Source organism: Ammospiza caudacuta, chromosome 35 (genome assembly GCF_027887145.1).
Source record: "Ammospiza caudacuta isolate bAmmCau1 chromosome 35, bAmmCau1.pri, whole genome shotgun sequence".
In the NCBI taxonomy this organism is placed as follows: Eukaryota; Metazoa; Chordata; class Aves; order Passeriformes; family Passerellidae; genus Ammospiza; species Ammospiza caudacuta.
Window position 1 is genome coordinate 1,873,024 of NC_080627.1, and position 18,767 is coordinate 1,891,790.

General features: G+C 50.2%; 1 protein-coding gene across 1 annotated transcript in view; it reads left to right on the plus strand.

Annotated features, from left to right (window-relative positions):
* Positions 1-2,640: 2,640 nt before the first annotated feature.
* Positions 2,641-18,767, plus strand: part of CLASRP (CLK4 associating serine/arginine rich protein) — an 18,878-nt gene continuing 2,751 nt past the window's right edge. Inside the window, exons 1-15 of the mRNA XM_058822832.1 lie at positions 2,641-3,299; positions 4,357-4,454; positions 5,838-5,939; positions 7,172-7,251; positions 7,361-7,445; positions 8,491-8,639; positions 8,720-8,816; positions 9,505-9,583; positions 9,764-9,837; positions 11,055-11,096; positions 11,891-12,100; positions 13,129-13,425; positions 13,706-13,909; positions 15,278-15,321; positions 17,950-18,009. Coding sequence (XP_058678815.1) covers positions 3,201-3,299; positions 4,357-4,454; positions 5,838-5,939; positions 7,172-7,251; positions 7,361-7,445; positions 8,491-8,639; positions 8,720-8,816; positions 9,505-9,583; positions 9,764-9,837; positions 11,055-11,096; positions 11,891-12,100; positions 13,129-13,425; positions 13,706-13,909; positions 15,278-15,321; positions 17,950-18,009 — 1,720 coding nt within the window. The 5' untranslated portion in view covers positions 2,641-3,200. The remainder of the gene's footprint in view (positions 3,300-4,356; positions 4,455-5,837; positions 5,940-7,171; positions 7,252-7,360; positions 7,446-8,490; positions 8,640-8,719; positions 8,817-9,504; positions 9,584-9,763; positions 9,838-11,054; positions 11,097-11,890; positions 12,101-13,128; positions 13,426-13,705; positions 13,910-15,277; positions 15,322-17,949; positions 18,010-18,767) is intronic.

Below are 18,767 nucleotides of genomic sequence, written 5' to 3' on the forward strand. Positions count from 1 at the left end.
CACCCCCCCCGGGACTGCCTCTTTTTGTTTTTATTCGTTTTTCTCCCCTTTATTAATCCTCAATTTCCCCGTTAATCAATCCCTAATCTCCCTTAATCAATCCCCAATTTCCCCGTTAATCAATCCCCAATTTCCCCTTGATTAACCCCAATCGCTCTTTAATTAATCCCCAATTTCCCCCTTAATTAACTCCAATCCCCAATACCCCCTTAATCAATCCCCAATTTCCCGCTTAATTAATCCCCAATTCCCCCTTAATTAAACCATCATTCCCCCTTTATTAATCCCCGATCTCTGTCCTTTAATTCCCAATTTCTGTCCCAATTCCCCCCTAATTAATCCCCAATCCCCCCTTAATTAACTCCAATTCCCCCTTAATCAATTCTGAATTTCCCTTCATTAATCCTGAATCCCTCCTTAATTAAACCCCATTTTCCCCCTTAATCAATCCCCAATTCCCCCTTAATTAAACCCCAATTCCCCCTTAATTAAACCCCAATCCCTCCTTAATTAAACCCCAATTTCCCCCTTTAATCAACCCCCAATTCCCCCTTAATTATGCCCCAATTCCCCCTTAATTAAACCCCAATTTGCCCATTAATTAAACCCCAATTCCCCCTTTAATTAACACCAATTCCCCCTTTAATTAACCCCAATTGCCTCCTTAATTAATCCCCTCATTTCCTCCTTTATCGATCCCCAATTCCCTCCTTAATTAATCCCCAATTCCCTCCTTAATTAAACCCCAATTCCCCCTTAATTAAATCCCAATTCCCCCTTAATCAATCCCCGATTCCCTCCTTAATTAAACCCCAATTCCCCGTAATTAAACCCCAATTCCCCCTTAATTAATCCCCAATTTCCCCCCTTTAATTCCCAATTTCTATCCCAAATTTCCCCCCTTAATTAAACCCCAAATCTCCCCCTTAATTAACCCAAATTTCCCCCTTAATTAATCCCCTAATTCCCCCTAAATTAATCCCAATCTCCCCTTAATTAATCCCCAATTTCCTCCTTTATTCCCAATTTCCCCCATGCCCAAATTTCATCCCAACTTTTTTCCCTTTTTTCCCAAATTTTTCATTTTTATCCCAAATCCCCCCTTAATTAACCCTTAATCCCCCTTTAATTAACCCCAATTCCTCCTTAATCAATCCCCAATTCCCCCTTAATTAATTCCAAACCCCCTTTAATTAATCCCCAATTTCCCCCCTTTAATTCCCAATTTTTATCCCAAATTTTTCCCCTTAATTCCCAATATTTATCCTAAATTCCCACCCTAATTAATCCCAATCCCTCTTTAATTAATCCCAAATTTTCCCCTTAATCAATCCCCAATTCCCCCCTTAATTAATCCCCAATTTCTGTCCCAATTTCCCCCCTTAATTAATCCTCAATTTCCCCTAAATCAATCCCCAATTTCCCCCTTAATTAACCCAAATTTCCCCCTTAATTAACTCCAATGCCCCCTTAATCAATCCCCAATTTCCACCTTTAATTAATCCCCAATTTCCACCTTTAATTAATCCCCAATTCCCCCTTAATTAATCCCCAATTCCCCCCTTTAATTCCCAATATTTATCCCCAATTTCCCCCTTAATTAATCCCCAATTTCCTCTTAATTAACCCAAATTTCCCCCTTAATTAACTCCAATGTTAATCAATCCCCAATTCCCCTCTTAATTAATCCCCAATTTCCCCCTTAATTAACCCCAACTTCCCCCTTTAATTCACCATTTCTATTCTTAATTCCTCCCTTAATCAATCCCCAATTCCCCCTTAATTAATCCCCAATTCCCCCCCTTAATCCCAATTTTTATCCCCAAATTTCCCCCTTAATTAATCCCCAATTCCCTCTTAATTAACCCAAATTTCCCCGTTATTCCCAATTCCCCCGTTAATCAATTCCCAATCCCCCCTTAATTAACCCAAATTTCCCCCTTTAATTCCCAATTTCTATCCCAAATTTCCTCTTTAATCAATCCCCAATTTCTCCCTTAATTAATCCCCAATTCTCCCTTAATTAATCCCCAATCCCCCTTTAATTAACCCAAATTTCCTCCTTACTTAACCCCCAATTTTCCCCTTTAATTAACCCCAATCCCCTTTAATTAATCCCCAATTCCCCCCTTTAATCCCCAATTTTATTCCCAATTTCTCCCTTAATTAACCCCCAATTCTTATTCCCAATCCCCCCTTAATCACCCCACCCCATTAATTACCCCAACCCTTTAATTACCCCAACCCATCAATTACCCCAATCCTTTAATCACCCCACCCCATTAATTACCCCAACCCATTAATTATCCCAATCCTTTAATTACCCCAACCCATTAATCACCCCACCCCATTAATCACCCCAACCCATTAATTAACCCACCCCATTAATCACCCCAATCCTTTAATTACCCCAACCCATTAATTACCCCAATCCTTTAATTACCCCAACCCATTAATTACCCCAATCCTTTAATTACCCCAACCCATTAATTACCCCAACCCATCAATGACCCCACCCCATTAATGACCCCACCCCATTAATGACCCCACCCCATTAATTACCCCACCCCATTAATTACCCCACCCCCAGCCCTTCCCCCCCTCAATCTCCGTTTTTCTCCCCCAGCTCTTCCTCCTCCTCCTCCTCCTCCTCCCCTGCCCACCCCCCTTTCCCCACAGCCCCAGGAGGGTTCCGGAAAGTTCCAGGACCCCCAGAAGATTCCAGGACCTCCAGAAGGTTCCAGAAGCTCCCAGAAGACCCCAGAAGGCCCCAGAAGATTCCAGGACCCCCAGAAGGCCCCAGAAGGTTCCAGGACCCCCAGAAGATTCCAGGACCCCCAGAAGGCCCCAGAAGGTTCCAGAAGCCCCAGAAGATTCCAGGACCCCCAGAAGGTCCCAGCAGGCCCCAGAAGGTTCCAGAAGGCCTGGAAGGTTCTGGAAGCCCCGGCAGCCCCAGAAGGTTCTGGAAAGCCCCAGAGGCCCCGGAAGGTTCCAGCAGCCCCAGAAGGTTCTGGAAGGTCCTGGAAGGTTCCAGAATCCCTGGAAGGTTCTGGAAGGTTCCAGCAGCCCCAGAAGGCCCAGAAGGTTCCGGAAGGCCCCAGAAGGCCCCAAAAGGTTCCGGAAGGTCCCAGCAGCCCCAGAAGGTCCCAGAAAGTCCCGGAAGGCCCAAGAATCCCCGGAAGGTTCCGGAAGGCGGCGGGATGTGGCACGAGGCGCGCAAGCACGAGCGCAAGCTGCGGGGGATGATGGTGGACTACAAGAAACGCGCCGAGAGGCGCCGCGAGTACTACGAGAAAATCGTGAGTGGAAACCGGCGCGGAGCAGTTTGGGGGTGCCGCAACCGGTTTGGGCCAGTTTGGGGTGTCCTGAACCAGTTTGGCACGACCCAGATCCAGTTTGGGGGTGCCACAACCGGTTTGGGGGTGACAGAACCAGTTTGGGATCATCCAGAACCAGTTTGGGAGTGCCAGAATCGGTTTGGGGGGTCCTGGACCAGTTTGGGGGGTCCTGGAACAGTTTGGGGGTGCCAGAACCAGTTTGGGCCAGTTTGGGAGGGGTCCTCAACCAGTTTGGGGGGTCCTGAACCAGTCTGGGGGGAGCCAGAACCAGTTTGGACCAGTTTGGGGCGTCCTGAACCAATTTAGGGTGACCCAGAATCGATTTGGAGGGACCCAGAACCAGTCAGGGGTGCCAGAACCAGTTTGAGCCAGTTTGGGGATACCCAGAACCAGTTTGGGGGTGCCAGAACCAGTTTGGGGGTGCCAGAACCAGTTTGAGCCAGTTTGGGGATACCCAGAACCAGTTTGGGGATACCCAGAACCAGTTTGGGGGTGTCAGAACCAGTTTGAGCCAGTTTGGGGATACCCAGAACCAGTTTGGGGATACCAGAACCAGTTTGGGCCAGTTTGGGGATACCCAGAACCAGTTTGGGGGTGCCAGAACCAGTTTGAGCCAGTTTGGGGATACCCAGAGCCAGTTTGAGCCAGTTTGGGGATACCCAGAACCAGTTTGGGGATACCAGAACCAGTTTGGGGATACCCAGAACCAGTTTGGGGATACCCAGAACCAGTTTGGGCCAGTTTGGGGATACCCAGAACCAGTTTGGGGATACCCAGAACCAGTTTGGGGGTGTCAGAACCAGTTTGAGCCAGTTTGGGGATACCCAGAACCAGTTTGGGGATACCCAGAACCAGTTTGGGGGTGTCAGAACCAGTTTGAGCCAGTTTGGGGATACCCAGAACCAGTTTGGGGATACCCAGAACCAGTTTGGGGGTGCCAGAACCAGTTTGGGGATACCCAGAACCAGTTTGGGGACACCCAGAACCGGTCTGAGCCGGCTCTTTGCGGTCTCCGCAGAAGAAGGACCCGGCGCAGTTCCTGCAGGTGCACGGCCGGGCCTGCAAGGTGCACCTGGACTCGGCCGTGGCGCTGGCGGCCGAGAGCCCCGTCAACATGTGAGTGAGCGCTGGGAACGCCCGGCTGCGACTCCCGGGATCCTTCTGGAATGTTCTGGCATCGCCCCCGGGGACGGAGAAATCCGGGATTTCCCTGGGGGTGGAATTTGGGGAAAATCCGGGAGGATTTGGAGCCGCCTTCCCCAGTTTTTAGTGATGGGAAAGGGGGAAATTTGCTCATTCCAGGGAATTATTTCTGGAACGTTCCTGGGATCGCCCCCGGGGACCGAGAAATCCGGGATCCCCCAGGGGGTGGAATTTGGGGAAAATCCGGAAGGATTTGGAGCCGCCTTCCCCAGTTTTTAGTGATGGGAAAGGGGGAAATTGCCTCATTCCAGGGATAAATTCCATGGAATTATTTCTGGAATGTTCCTGGGATCGCCCCCAGGGATGGAGAAATCTGGGATTTCCCAGGGGGTGGAATTTGGGGAAAATCTGTGAAGATTTGGAGCCACTTTTCCCATTTTTACTGAAGGAATTTGGTTCATTCCAGGGATAAATTCCATGGAATTGTTTCTGGAATGTTCCTGGGATCGCCCCCAGGGATGGAGAAATCTGGGATTTCCCAGGGGTTGGAATTTGGGTGGTTTGGGGCAAATCCAGGGAGGATTTGGAACCACTGTTTCTATTTTTACTGAAGGAATTTGGTTCATTCCAGGGATAAACTCCATGGAATTATTTCTGGAATGTTCCTGGGATCACCCCCAGGGATGGAGAAATTTGGGATTTCCCAGGGGGTGGAATTTGGGGAAAATTTGGGAGGATTTGTAGTTGCTCTTCTTGATTTTTAGTGATGGGAAAGGAGGAAATTTGCTCATTCCAGGGATAAATTCCATGGAATTATTTCTGGAATGTTCCTGGGATCACCCCCAGGGATGGAGAAATCTGGGATTTCCATGGGGATGGAATTTGGGCAGTTTTGGGCAAAACTGGGAAGATTTAGAGATGCCATTCCTGTTTTTACTGAAGGAAATTTGCTCATTCCAGGGATAAATTCCATGGAATTATTTCTGGAATATTCCTGGGATCACCCCCCAGGGATGGAGAAATCTGGGATTTTCCAGGGGTTGGAATTTGGGAAGTTTTGGGCAAATCCAGGGAGAATTCAGATTTTTATTGGAATTACCACTCCCATTTTTTTGCTGATGGAAAGGAGGAATTTTGCTCAATCCAGGGAGAAAATCACCCCCAGACCTGGATAAATCCCAATTTTCCCCCAAAATGAAATTTAACTCATTTTTACTCCATCAACCCAAAGAAAATTCAGTTTTTTGGGGGAACCACCTTTCCCATTTTTTTGCTGAAGGAAAGGGGGGAATTGTGACCATTCCGGGTGGGAATTCCAGGATTTTTCCCGTTCCCAAGGTTTGGTTTTTCCTGCAGGATGCCCTGGCAGGGGGACACCAACAACATGATCGACAGATTCGACGTCCGTGCTCACCTGGATTTCATCCCCATGTACACCCCGGCCCTGCTCAGCCCCACGTAAAATCTCAAAAAATTCCTAAGGAATTCCCAAAAAAATTCCCATAAGATTCCCAAAAATATTCCTGTAAGAATCCCAAAAAATTCCCATAGGATTCCCCAAAAAATTCCCATAAGATCCCCAAAAAATTCCTGTAAGATTCCCCAAAAATTCCCATAAGATTTCCCCAAAAAATTCCCGTAAGATTCCCAAAAAAATTCCAGTAAGATTCCCCAGAAATTTCACATAAGATTCCCAAAAAAATTCCTATAAGATTCCTCAAAAAATTCCCATAAGATTCCCCCAAAAATTCTCACAAGATTCTCCAAAAAATTCCCCAAAGACTTCCCTTTGGAGCCATAAAATTCCTTTTATTTTTTTAGCAAAAATCCCCCTTGGATGCTCAAAATCCACCTTTGAACCCATAAAATCCACATTGGATCCCCAAAATCCACCTTGAACCCCCAAAATTCCCATTTTGATCCCAAAATCTCCTCAGAATTCCCATTTTTCCAGCTCACTGGAGCAGGACTCGAACGAGCGCAAATGCAACTATGAGGGGGGAGGCCCCCATAATCCACCTTTTTCCCCCCAAATCCGGCTTTGTTTATCACAAAATCTTTCCTTGATCTCTAAAATCCACCTTTAACCACCAAAATCCCCATTTTGATCCCAAAATCCCCTCAGGATTCCCATTTTTCTGCTGAGCAGGAATCGGATGAGTACAAATACAACTGTGAGGGGGGAGGCCCTCATAATCCACCTTCTTTTTCCCCCAAATCCATTTTTTTTAATCACAAAATCTTTCCTTGATCCCTAAATTCTACCTTGAACCACTAAAATTCCCATTTTGATCCCAAAATTCCCTCAGAATTCCCTTTTTTCCAGCCGAGCAGGAATTGGATGAGCACAAATGGAACTATGAGGGGGAGGACCTCATAATCCACCTTTTTTCCCCCCAAATCCAGTTTTTTAACATAGAATCTTTCTTTGATCCTTAAAATCCACATTTAACCACCAAAATTCCCATTTTGATCCCACAATTCCCTCAGAATTCCCATTTTTCCAGCTGAGCAGGAATTGGATGAGCACAAATGCAACTGTGAGGGGGAAGGCCCCAAAATGGCCCTTTTGCTCCCCAAAATCCATCTTTTTTCCTCTCCAAATCCACCTTAGCATCCCAAAATCCACCTTTAACCCCCCAAATCCCTGTTTTGATCCCAAAATCTCCTCAGAATTCCCGTTTTTGCAGCTCACCTGAGCAGGAGTCGGACGAGCGCAAATGCAACTATGAGCGGTACCGGGGCCTGGTGCAGAACGACTTTGCTGGCAGTGAGTCCCTTTTTTCCTGTTTTTTTGGGAATTCTGACCCCTCTGGATCCCCTGGGAATGGTTCCTGAGGGATTTAGGGAATTATTTAATCCCAAATTCCCAATCCCAGTCTCAGAGGAGCAGTGCCTGTACCAGATCTACATCGACGAGCTCTACGGGGGCCTCCAGAAACCCAACGAGGATGAGAAGAAAAAGTGAGGGAAAAAAGTCGGAATTCCTGGGAATTCTGGCTGGGAAATCACCAGGAATGCACCCCTGCACCCTTGGGAATGATCCTAATTCTGAGATAATACCCCCAATCTCAGTTTTCCCCTCACTCCTTTGCTGGAATCTCCCCAAAAAACATCCTGGGAAGGGCTCCTGGTTTTGTTTGGGGAGGTTCTGGCTTGGGATTCCCCTTTTTCCTTGAGATTATGCCTCAGAGCTCCCATTTTTCTTGGGATCCCAACTTGGAAATCTCATTTTTCATTACAATTCCCATTTTCCCTCAGAATTCCCCCTCAGGCCTCCCACCTTCCTTCACGATTCCCCCTCACAATTCCCATTTTCCCTCAGAATTCCACCTCAGGCCTCCCATTTCCCCTCAGAATTCCTATTTCCCCTCACAATTCCCATTTCCCCTCACGATTCCCCCTCACAATCCCCATTTTCCCTCAGAATTCCCCCTCACAATTCCCCCTCAGGGCTCCCATTTTCCCTCAGACCTCTACCTCAGGCCTCCTGTTTTTCCTTGGAATTCCCCCTCAGAATTCCCATTTTCCCTCACAATTCCCATTTTTCCCCCTCAGGGCTCCCATTTCCCCTCAGAATTCCCATTTTCCCTCACAATTCCCATTTTTCCCCCTCAGGGCTCCCATTTCCCCTCAGAATTCCCATTTTCCCTCGCAATTCCCTTCACAATTCCCATTCCCCTCACAATTCCCCTCACAATTCCTGTCACAATTCCCATTCCCCTTCACAATTCCCATTCCCCTCACAATTCCCCTCACAATTCCTCTCACGATTTCTCCTCACAATTCCCATATCCCCTCACAATTCCCCTCACAATTTCCCCTCACAATTCCCCTCACAATCCCCCCTCACAATTCCCATTTTTCCCCCTCACAATCCCCATTTTTCCCCCTCACAATTCCCATTTTCCCTCCGCGGGTCTCCCTGGCCTGGCCCCCTCAGCCCCTCAGTCCCTCCCTGAGGGGAGAAGCCGCGGCCCGGAGGGATTTGTGTCCCACCCCTCCCCAGGCTGGCGGAGAAAAAGGCTTCCATAGGCTACACCTACGAGGACAGCACGGTGGAGGAGCTGGAGAATTCCCTGGAAAAGCGAGCCGGGGACGAGGACGATTCCGAGGAAGACTCCAACACCGACGAGGACGAAGTGATCCCGGACATCGGTAACGGATCCGAGGCCTCCGCCCGGGGTTCGGGGCTCGCTCCCGGGCGGAATTCCAGGATTTTCCCGGCGTTTTTCCAGACGTGGAGGTGGACGTGGACGAGCTGAACCAGGAGCAAGTGGCCGACCTGAACAAGCAGGCCACCACCTACGGCATGGCCGAGGGCGATTTCGTCAGGTACGGCCCGGAAAAGCCTCGGGAAAAGTTGGGATCCTACCCCAAAACCCTCCCGGGCAGGGTTCCTGCTTTTCCTTGGGATTTTGGCTTGGAAATCCCATTTTTCCTTGGGATCTAGGTTTGGGGATCTCATTTTTCCATGGGATTTTGGCTCAAGAATCCCATTTTTCCTTAGGATTTTGGCTTGGGAATCCCATTTTTCCTTAGGATTCTCTCCTGGAAATCCCATTTTTCCTTTGGAATTTTGGCTCGGGAATCTCATTTTTCCTTAGGATTGTCTCTTGGAAATTGCATTTCTCCTGGGGATTTAGGCTTGGGATTCCCACTTTTTCTTGGGATTCTCTCCTAGAAATCCCATTTTCCCTTGGAATTGCCTCCTGGAAATCCCATTTTCCCTTGGAATTCTGCCTCATATCTCCCTGATTTTTCTGAGGGTTCCCTCTTTTGTTTCCAGACTTTCCCTTTTCCCTAAAATTCTGCCTTAAAAATCCCATTTTCCCCTGAAATTCCACCTCAAAAATCCCATTTTCCCCTGAAATTCCGCCTCAAAAATCCCATTTTCCCCTGAAATTCCGCCTCAAAAATCCCATTTCCCCTGAAATTCCAGCTCAGGGCTCCCCCTTTCCCTCAGAACTCGTGATCTCCCTAAAACCCTGATCCCGTTTATTTTTTATTTCCCTGGCTGAAGGATGCTGAGGAAGGACAAGGAGGAGGCTGAAGCCATCAAAAACGCCAAGGCCCTGGAGGAGGAGAAGGCCATGTACTCGGTGAGGGAAAAAAACAGAAAAAAACCAGAAAAAAACACAGAAAAAAACTAGAAAAAAAAAAAAAAAAAACAGAAAAAAAAAAAAAAACAAAAAAAGAAAAAAAAAAAAAAACAGAAAAAACCCAGATAAAATGGGAATTTTCCTCTTGGAAAATCCCAAAAATCCTTTCTTGAACTCCAGGGCCGCCGCTCCCGCCGGCAGCGCCGCGAATTCCGGGAGAAGCGGCTGAAGGGACGGAAAATCAGCCCCCCCAGGTGAGAGATTCACAACATTTCCACCCCAAATCCCAACATTTTCCCTCAAATCCCAACATTTCCACCCCTAATCCCAATTTTTTTACCCCTAATCCTAATATTTTTATCCCAAATCCAAACGTTTTCCCCAACATTTTCCCTCAAATCCCCATGTTTTTATCCCAAATCCCAACATTCTCATCCAAATCCCAACATTTTCGTCCCAAATCCCAAAGTTTTCCTCCCAAATCAACATTTTTATTCTGAATTCCATTTTTCCCCCAAATCTCACTATTCTGCCCCCAAATCCCAGTTTTTCATTCCCAAATCCCATTTTTACCCTGAATCTCCATTCCCAAATCTCTCAAATCCCCCCAATTTTCCCCAAATACCCCCAATTTTCCCCAAATACCCCCAATTTTCAGCTCCAAACCCCATTCTTTACCCCCAGATTCCCCTCAAATCCCCAAATCCCACTGATTTCCCCCCAAATACCCCCAATTCCCCCCAAAAATCCCAATTTTTCATTCTCATATCCTATTTTTCCCTTGTATCCCACCAATTTCCTGCCCAAACCCCACCTTTTCACCCCCAAAACCCCCTTTTTTCCCCCCAAATCCCAAATTTTCATTCCCAAATCCCCCCATTTTCCCCCAAATCCCCCCAAATCCTCCCAATGCCTGCAAACCCCATTGTCTCACCCCCAAATCCCATTTTCTCCCCAAATCTCAATTTTTCATTCGCAAATCCCCCCAGTGCCACCCAAACTTCACCTTTTCACCCCCAAAATCCCGTTTTTCCCCTCAAATCCCAATGTTTCATTCCCAAATCCCCCAATCCCCCCAATTCCCCATTCTCCCCCCAAATTCCCCCCAAATTTCAGCAATTTCCCCCCAAATCCCACATTTTCATCCCCAAAAATCCCATTTTTTCCCCCCAAATCCCATCTTTTCACTCCCAAATTTAAATTTTTCATTCCCAAATCCCCTCAGTCCCCCTCAGATCCCAACTTCCCACCCCCAAAATCTCATTTCACCTTCCAATCCCCTCCCCAAATCCCCCCAATTCCCCCTCAAATCTCCCCCCAAATCCCGACATTTCCACTCCCATTCCCCCACAACGCCCCCCACATTTTATTTTGTTTCATTTAATTTCCTTTTTTAATTATTTTATTTCATTTTTTAAAAAAATTATTGTATTGTATTGTATTTTATTTTAATTTTTTTCTCTCCTCGCAGCTACGCCCGCCGGGACAGCCCCACCTACGACCCGTACAAACGGTACCGGCCCCGGCACGCCCCCGGTGCTGCTCCCGTTCCCTCCGGTTCCCAAGGCCCGGTGCCTCCCGGTGCTCCCGGGGCCGCTCCCGTTCCAATCCCCAACCCCCGTTCCCGCTCCGTTCCCTCCGGTTCCCAACCCCCGTTCCCGCAGCTCCCCCTCAGAATCGAGCTCCGAGTCCCGGTCCCATCCCAACCCCCGTTCCTGCTCCGTTCCCGCAGCTCCCCCTCAGAATCGAGCTCCGAGTCCCGTTCCCGGTCCCGTTCCCGCTCCCATCCCCAACCCCCGGTGCCGTTCCCGCTCGATCCCCAGCCCCCGATCCCGCTCCGTTCCCGCAGCTCCCCCTCGGAATCCACTTCCGAGTCCCGGTCCCGCTCCGTTCCCAACCCCCGTTCCCGCTCCCGTTCCCGCAGCTCCCCCTCAGAATCGAGCTCCGAGTCCCGTTCCCGGTCCCGCTCCCATCCCAACCCCCGTTCCTGCTCCGTTCCCGCAGCTCCCCCTCAGGATCGAGCTCCGAGTCCCGTTCCCGCTCCGAGTCCCCTTCCCGGTCTGGCTCCCACCCCCCGTTCCCGCTCCCGCCCCCGTTCCCAGTCCCATCCCCAACCCCCGGTGCCGTTCCCGCTCGGTTCCCAACCCCCGTTCCCGCTCCGTTCCCGCAGCTCCCCCTCGGAATCCACTTCCGAGTCCCGTTCCCGCTCCGTTCCCAAGCCCCGTTCCCGCAGCTCCCCCTCAGAATCGAGCTCCGAGTCCCGGTCCCGCTCCGTTCCCAACCCCCGTTCCCGCTCCATTCCCGCAGCTCCCCCTCGGAGTCGAGCTCCGAGTCCCGGTCCCGGTCCCGCACGCCGTCGCCGGGCCACGAGGAGAAGATCACGTTCATCACCAGCTTCGGCGGCAGCGACGAGGAGCCCCCGGCCCGGGAGCCGCAGCGGGAGCACCGGGAGCACCGGGAGCGGCAGCGCCCCCCGGCGCCCGGAGCCTCGGCACCGGCACACAGGGCGGCCTCACGGTCAGGAACGAGACACTTCTTTCCTCTTTTTCCCTTTTTATCCCCTTTTTATTCCCTTTTTATTCCTTTGTTATCCCTTTTTAATCCCTTTTTTTATTCCCTTTTTATCCCCTTTTCCCCCCTTTTTATTCCTTTTTATCCCCTTTATCCGTTTTTATCCCCTTTTTTCCCTTTTTATCCTCTTTTTACCCTCTTTTTTCCTCTTTTTTCCCTCTTTGTTTCTTTTCTGTTTTTTTTTCTTTCCTTTTTTTCCTCTGCTTTTCCCCTTTTTTTTCTCTGTTTTTCCCATCTTTTTCTCCCTTTTAGTCCTGATTTTCCCCTTTTTCCCCCCTCATTTTATCTCTTTTATCCCTGATTTTCCCCCTTTCCCCCTGATTTTTCCTTTTCCACTCTTTTTCCCCTTTTCCCCGATTTCTCCTTTTTCCACTGATTTTCCCCCTTTTCCCCCACTTTTTCCCTGATTTTCTCCTTTTTCTCCACTTTTTTCCCTGATTTTCCCTTTTTTCCTTTTTCCCCTAATTTTACCTGATATTTTCTTGATTTTCCCTTCTTTCCCTCTTTTCCCTTTTCCCCCTTCTCTTTTCCCCTAATTTTACCTGATATTTTCTTGATTTTCCCTTCTTTTCCTCTTTTCCCTTTTTCCCCCTCTCTTTTCCCCCCATTTCCCCCTCATTTCCCCCCCATTTTCCCTCCCCTTTCCCCCATTTTCCCCTAAATTTTCCCATTTCCCCCCTCATTTTCCCTCCCCTTTCTCCCCATCTTCCCCCAAATTTTTCCCCATTTCCCCCCTAATTTTACCCCCATTTCCCCCCAAATTTCCCCCTATTTTCCCCATTTCCCTCAATTTCCCCCCATTTTCCCCCCCATTTTCCCCTCCCCTTTTCCCCCCAAATTTTCCCCCAATTTTTCCCCATTTCCCCCCCCAATTCCCCCCCCCCCCCCCATTTCCCCCCCCAATTCCCCCCCCCCCCCCCCCCATTTCCCCCCCATTTTTCCCCCCCAATTTCTCACCATTCTCCCTTTCACAGGCGCCGCTCTTCCTCCACCTCCTCGTCGTCGTCCTCCTCCTCGCGCTCCTCCTCCTCCTCCTCGTTCAGCTCCGGCTCCCGCAGCCCCTCCCGGGGCTCCCGCCCGCCCTTCCGGGGCCGCTCCCGGGGCCTCTTCCGGGGCCGCTCCCGCCGCTCGCGGAGCCGCTCCCGGGGCAGCCGCAGCCGCTCCCGGAGCCGCTCCCGGAGCCGCTCCCGCCGCTACTCCCGGGAGCGCCGCTCCCGCTCCCCGGAGCAGCCGCAGCAGCAACGGGGCCACCGGCACCGCCGCCGCTCCAGGTCAGTGCTGGGGACCGGGTCACACCGGTTTGGGTCAGTTCGGGACCAGGTCACATCAGTCTGGAACAGTTTGGGACTGGGTCACACCAGTTTGGGTCAGTTTGGGACTGGGTCACACCAGCTTGGAACCAGTTTGGGACAGTTCACACTGGTTCAGGACAAGATTTTTCCCCATTTTTCCCCCCTGATTTTTCCCGGCATTTCCCCCCATTTTCCCCCCGTTGCCCCCCGATTTTCCCATTTTCACGCCATTTCCCCGTTTCTCTCCCGCCGTGCTCAGGAGCCGCTCGCGGCGCTCGCTGCGCTCGTGGCGCCGCTGGAGCAGCGGCAGCCGCAGCCGGAGCAGCCGCAGCGACTCCCGGAGCCCGTCCCGCTCCCGGAGCCGCTCCCGGAGCCGCTCCCGCTCCCCGAGCCCGCCCGGAGCCCGCGACAAGGCCCCGCCCCGGCCCCCGGCCGAGCCCGCCGTCGGGGAGAAGCTGAAAAAGTGAGTGGGAAACGCCGGAATTCGGGAAAAATCCTGAAAAATCCCCATTGAAATGCACTACAATGTCCCCAAAAATCCATCTGCGGTCCCCCAAATCCCCTCAAAAATCCCTGAAATTACCCCCAAATCCCCTCAAAAATTCCTGAAATTCCCCCAAATCCCCTCAAAAAACCCTGAAATTGCCCCCAAATCCCCTCAAAAATCCCTGAAATTACCCCCAAATCCTCTCAAAAATCCCTGAAATTCCCCCCAAATCTCTCCCAAAATCCCTCTGAGATCCCCCAAATCCTCTCAAAAATCCCTGAAATTCCCCCCAAATCCTCTCAAAAATCCCTGAAATTCCCCCCAAATCCCCTCAAAAATCCCTGAAATTCCCCCCAAATCTCTCCCAAAATCCCTGAAATTCCCCCCAAATCCTCTCAAAAATCCCTGAAATTCCTCCCAAATCCTCTCAAAAATCCCTGAAATTCCCCCAAATCCCCTCAAAAATTCCTGAAATTGCCCCCAAATCCTCTCAAAAATCCCTGAAATTCCCCCCAAATCCCCTCAAAAATCCCTGAAATTCCTCCCAAGTCCCCTCAAAAATCCCTGAAATTGCCCCCAAATCCTCTCAAAAATTCCTGAAATTGCCCCCAAATCCTCTCAAAAATCCCTGAAATTGCCCCCAAATCCTCTCAAAAATCCCTGAAATTCCCCCAAATCCCCTCAAAAATCCCTGAAATTCCCCCAAATCCCCTAGAATCTTCCCCAAATCACCTCCAAATCCTTCAAATTCACCCCAAATCCCCCCTCGAAATCCCTCTGGGATCACCCAAAGTTGGCCAGAATCTCCCCAAAAATCCATCTGGGATCCCCCAAATCACCTCCAAATCCCTCAAATTCCCCCCAGATCCCACCACCCCAAATCCCTCTGGGATTCCCCAAAGTTACCCAGACTCTCCCCAAAATCCATCTGGGATCCCCCAGAATCCCCCAGAATCTCCCCAAAATCCCCTCAAAAATCCCTAAAGTTCTCCCCAAGTCCCCCTGGCCCCCGGCTCCACCCAATTTTTCCCCTAATTTTCCCCCTTAATTTCCACCAATTTTCCTCTGAAATTTCCCCAGTATTTTCTCCAATTTCCCCAACATTTACCCACAATTTCCCCCCAATTTTCACCTCAATTTCCCCAATTTTCCCCCAGTTTTCCCCATAATTTCTCACATTTTCCCCCAAATTTTCCCCCATTATCCAATTTTTCCCCCATTTTCCCCTCATTTTTTCCTCATTTTCCCCCCCCAATATTTCCTCCCAATTTTCCCAATATTCTCCCCAATTTTTTCTCCCCATTTTTCCCAATTTTCTCAATTTCCCCAATTTTTGCCCTTCAGGGCGGACGCGGGTGCTGGTAAAGAGTGCGGAGCTGCCAAAGTCAGTAAGAATTGGGATTTCCCCTTGTTCTGAACGGAATCGGCTCTGGGAGCGGCACCGGGGCCAAAGGGATCGGGGGGCCTGAAGGGATTGGGGGGCCTGAAGGGATCGGGGGGCCTGAAGGGATTGGGGGGCCTGAAGGGATTGGGGGGCCTGAAGGGATTGGGGTGCCAAAGGGATTGGGGGGGACACAGGGATTGGGGTGCCAAAGGGATTGGGGAGCCAAAGGGATTGGGGGGCCTGAAGGGATTGGGGTGCCAAAGGGACTGGAGAGCCTGAAGGGATTGGGGGGCCTGAAGGGATTGGGGGGCCTGAAGGGATCGGGGGGCCTGAAGGGATTGGGGGGGACACAGGGATTGGGGGGCCTGAAGGGATCGGGGGGCCTGAAGGGATTGGGGAGCCAAAGGGATTGGGGGGCCTGAAGGGATTGGGGGGGACACAGGGATTGGGGAGCCAAAGGGATTGGGGAGCCTGAAGGGATCGGGGGGCCTGAAGGGATCGGGGGGCCTGAAGGGATCAGGGGGGACACAGGGATTGGGGAGCCTGAAGGGACTGGGGAGCCTGAAGGGATTGGGGGGCCTGAAGGGATCGGGGGGCCTGAAGGGACTGGGGAGCCAAAGGGATTGGGGGGCCTGAAGGGATTGGGGTGCCAAAGGGATTGGGGGGGGACAAAGGGATTGGGGAGCTCGGGGGGGCCAAGGGGATTGGGGGGGACACAGGGATTGGGGAGCCAAAGGGATTGGGGGGCCTGAAGGGATTGGGGGGGACACAGGGATTGGGGAGCCCGGGGGGGCCAGGGGGATTGGGGAGCCCAGGGGGATTGGGGAGCCTGAAGGGATTGGGGATCCCATGGGATGCCAAAGGGACTGGGGAACCTAAAGGGGATTGGGGATCCTAAAACGATTGGGAGGTCCTGAAGGGATGTGGGGGTGCCAAAGGGATTGGGGGGCCCATGGGGATCTGGGGGGGGACACAGGGATTGGGGATCGGCTCTGGGAGCGGCACCGGGGCCAAAGGGATTGGGGGGCCAAGGGGATTGGGGATCCTAAAGGGACTGGGAATCTCACAGGGACTGAGGGACCCTGAAGGGATTGGGGACCCTGAAGGGATCTGGGGGGGCCAAAGGGATTGGGGATCCTCTGGGCGTCTGTGGGGAGCCAAAGGGATTTGGGGGATTTTAAAGGGATTGGGGATCCCATGGGGAACTGGGGGAGCAAAGGGATCGGGGATCCTGAAGGGATTTGGGGGATCCCTCAGGGATTTGGGATCCTGAAGGGATTTGGGATCCTGAAGGGATTTGGGGGATCCTGAAGGGATTTGGGATCCTGAAGGGATTTGGGAGATCCTGAAGGGATTTGGGATCCTAAAGGGGATTGAGGGGTCCTAAAAGGATTTGGGATCCTGAAGGGGTCTGGGTGGCGCAAAGGGATCTGGGGGTGCCAAAGGGATTGGGGATCCTAAAGGGATCTGGGGGTCCCAAAGGAAGCTGGGGATCCTGAAGGGATTTGGGATCCTGAAGGGATTTGGGATCCTGAAGGGATTTGGGATCCTGAAGGGATTTGGGGGATCCTGAAAGGATTTGGGATCCTGAAGGGATTTGGGGGATCCTGAAGGGATTTGGGGGATCCTGAAGGGATTTGGGATCCTGAAGGGATTTGGGATCCTGAAGGGATTTGGGATCCTGAAGGGATTTGGGGGATCCTGAAAGGATTTGGGATCCTGAAGGGATTTGGGGGATCCTGAAGGATTTGGGATCCTGAAGGGATTTGGGATCCTGAAGGGATTTGGGGGATCCTGAAGGGATTTGGGGGATCCTGAAGGGATCAGGAATCTCAGAGATCCCTTTGGGATCACCAAGGAGGGAAGATTTCCCTGGGATTTTGGGGAATTTGGGGGAAAAATCAACTTGGGGGGAGCCTTTTCCTGGATTTCCCCATTTCCCCCCCAGATTTTCTTGGATTTTCCCAGATTTTCCCTGTTTTTTTTTTTTTTTTTTTTTTTTTTTCTGGGATTTTGCCAGATTATCCCCACATTTCCCCCATATTTTCTTGAATTTCCCATATTTTTACAGATTTTCACAGACTTCCCCACATTTTCCTGGATTCCCCTGTTTTTTCCCAGATTTCCCCCATATTTTCGTGGATTTTCCCAAGATTTTTCCCAGATTTTCCCACATTTTCCAGTTTTTCCCAATTTCCCCCCACATTTTCTTAGCTTTCCCCAGATTTTCCTGGTATTTTCCCATTTTTCCCAGATTTCCTTACATTTCCCAGGTTTTCCTGGGTTTTTCCTTGTTTTTTCCCATGTTTTTCTTAATTTTTTCCCTCTATTTACTTAAAATTTTCCTGGATTTTTCTGGTTTTTTTCCTCAATTTTTCTGCTTTTTTTTCCCTGATTTTTTTTCTGCTTTTTCCCCCGATTTTTGGGGGTTTTTCCCCAGATTTTTTTGCTTTTTTCCCCATTTTTTCCCATTTTTTCTCATTTTTTCCCATTTTCCCCAGCTTTCCCTCCCCCAAAATCCCCAAATTCCCGGGCTGGGTTTGGGGTTGGTTGCAAAAGGCTCTGGGGGATTTTTGGGTCCCCACCCCGATCCCGGCCCCTTTTCCTGACCCAAATCCCCAAATTTTTGCAGCCCAAGCTGACCCGCAGGAGAAGCTGCGGCTCAGGATGCAGAAGGCGCTCAACAGGCAGTGTGAGCATTCCAAAATTCCCCAAAATCCCCCAAAATTCCCCAAAACTTCCCCAAAAAATCCCCAAAATCCCACCCAGAACTTCCCTGATTCTGTGCCAAAATCCAGCTGGGATCCCCAAAATCCCTCCAAAATTCCCCCTAAATCTCCTGGGATCCTTAAATCCTCCCCAAATTCCCTGGGATTCCCCCAAAATTCCCTCAAATTCCCAAAAAATTCCCAAAAAATTCCCAAAAAATCCCCAAAATCCCACTCGGAATTTCTCTGAATCCGCCCCAAAGTCCAGCCAGGAATCACCAGAATTCCCCCAAAATCCCCCCCCAAAATTCCCACTAATCTTGGATCCATAAAATCCTCCTAAAATCCCAAAAATCCCCTAAAATTCCTAAAAAAAAGTTCCAAAAAATCCCCAAAACCCCACCCAGAATTTCCCTGATTCTGCACCAAGATCCAGCCAGGATCACCTGAATTTCCTGAAATTCACCCAAAATCCAGCTGGGATCTCAAAAATCCCCCCAAAATCCTTCCAAATCCTCCCCAAATTCCTTTGGGATCCACCAGAATTCCCAAAATCCCTTGGAATTCCCCAAATTTCCCCCAAAATCCCCAGAATTCTCCCAATTTTCCCCCAAATTCCCACAAAATTTCCCCAAATCCTCCCCAGATTTCTCTGGGATTCCCTCAAAATCCTCCAAAATTGCCCCAAGATCCCCCAGAATTTCCCCAAATCCCCTTGGGACCCCCAGAATTCCCCAGAATT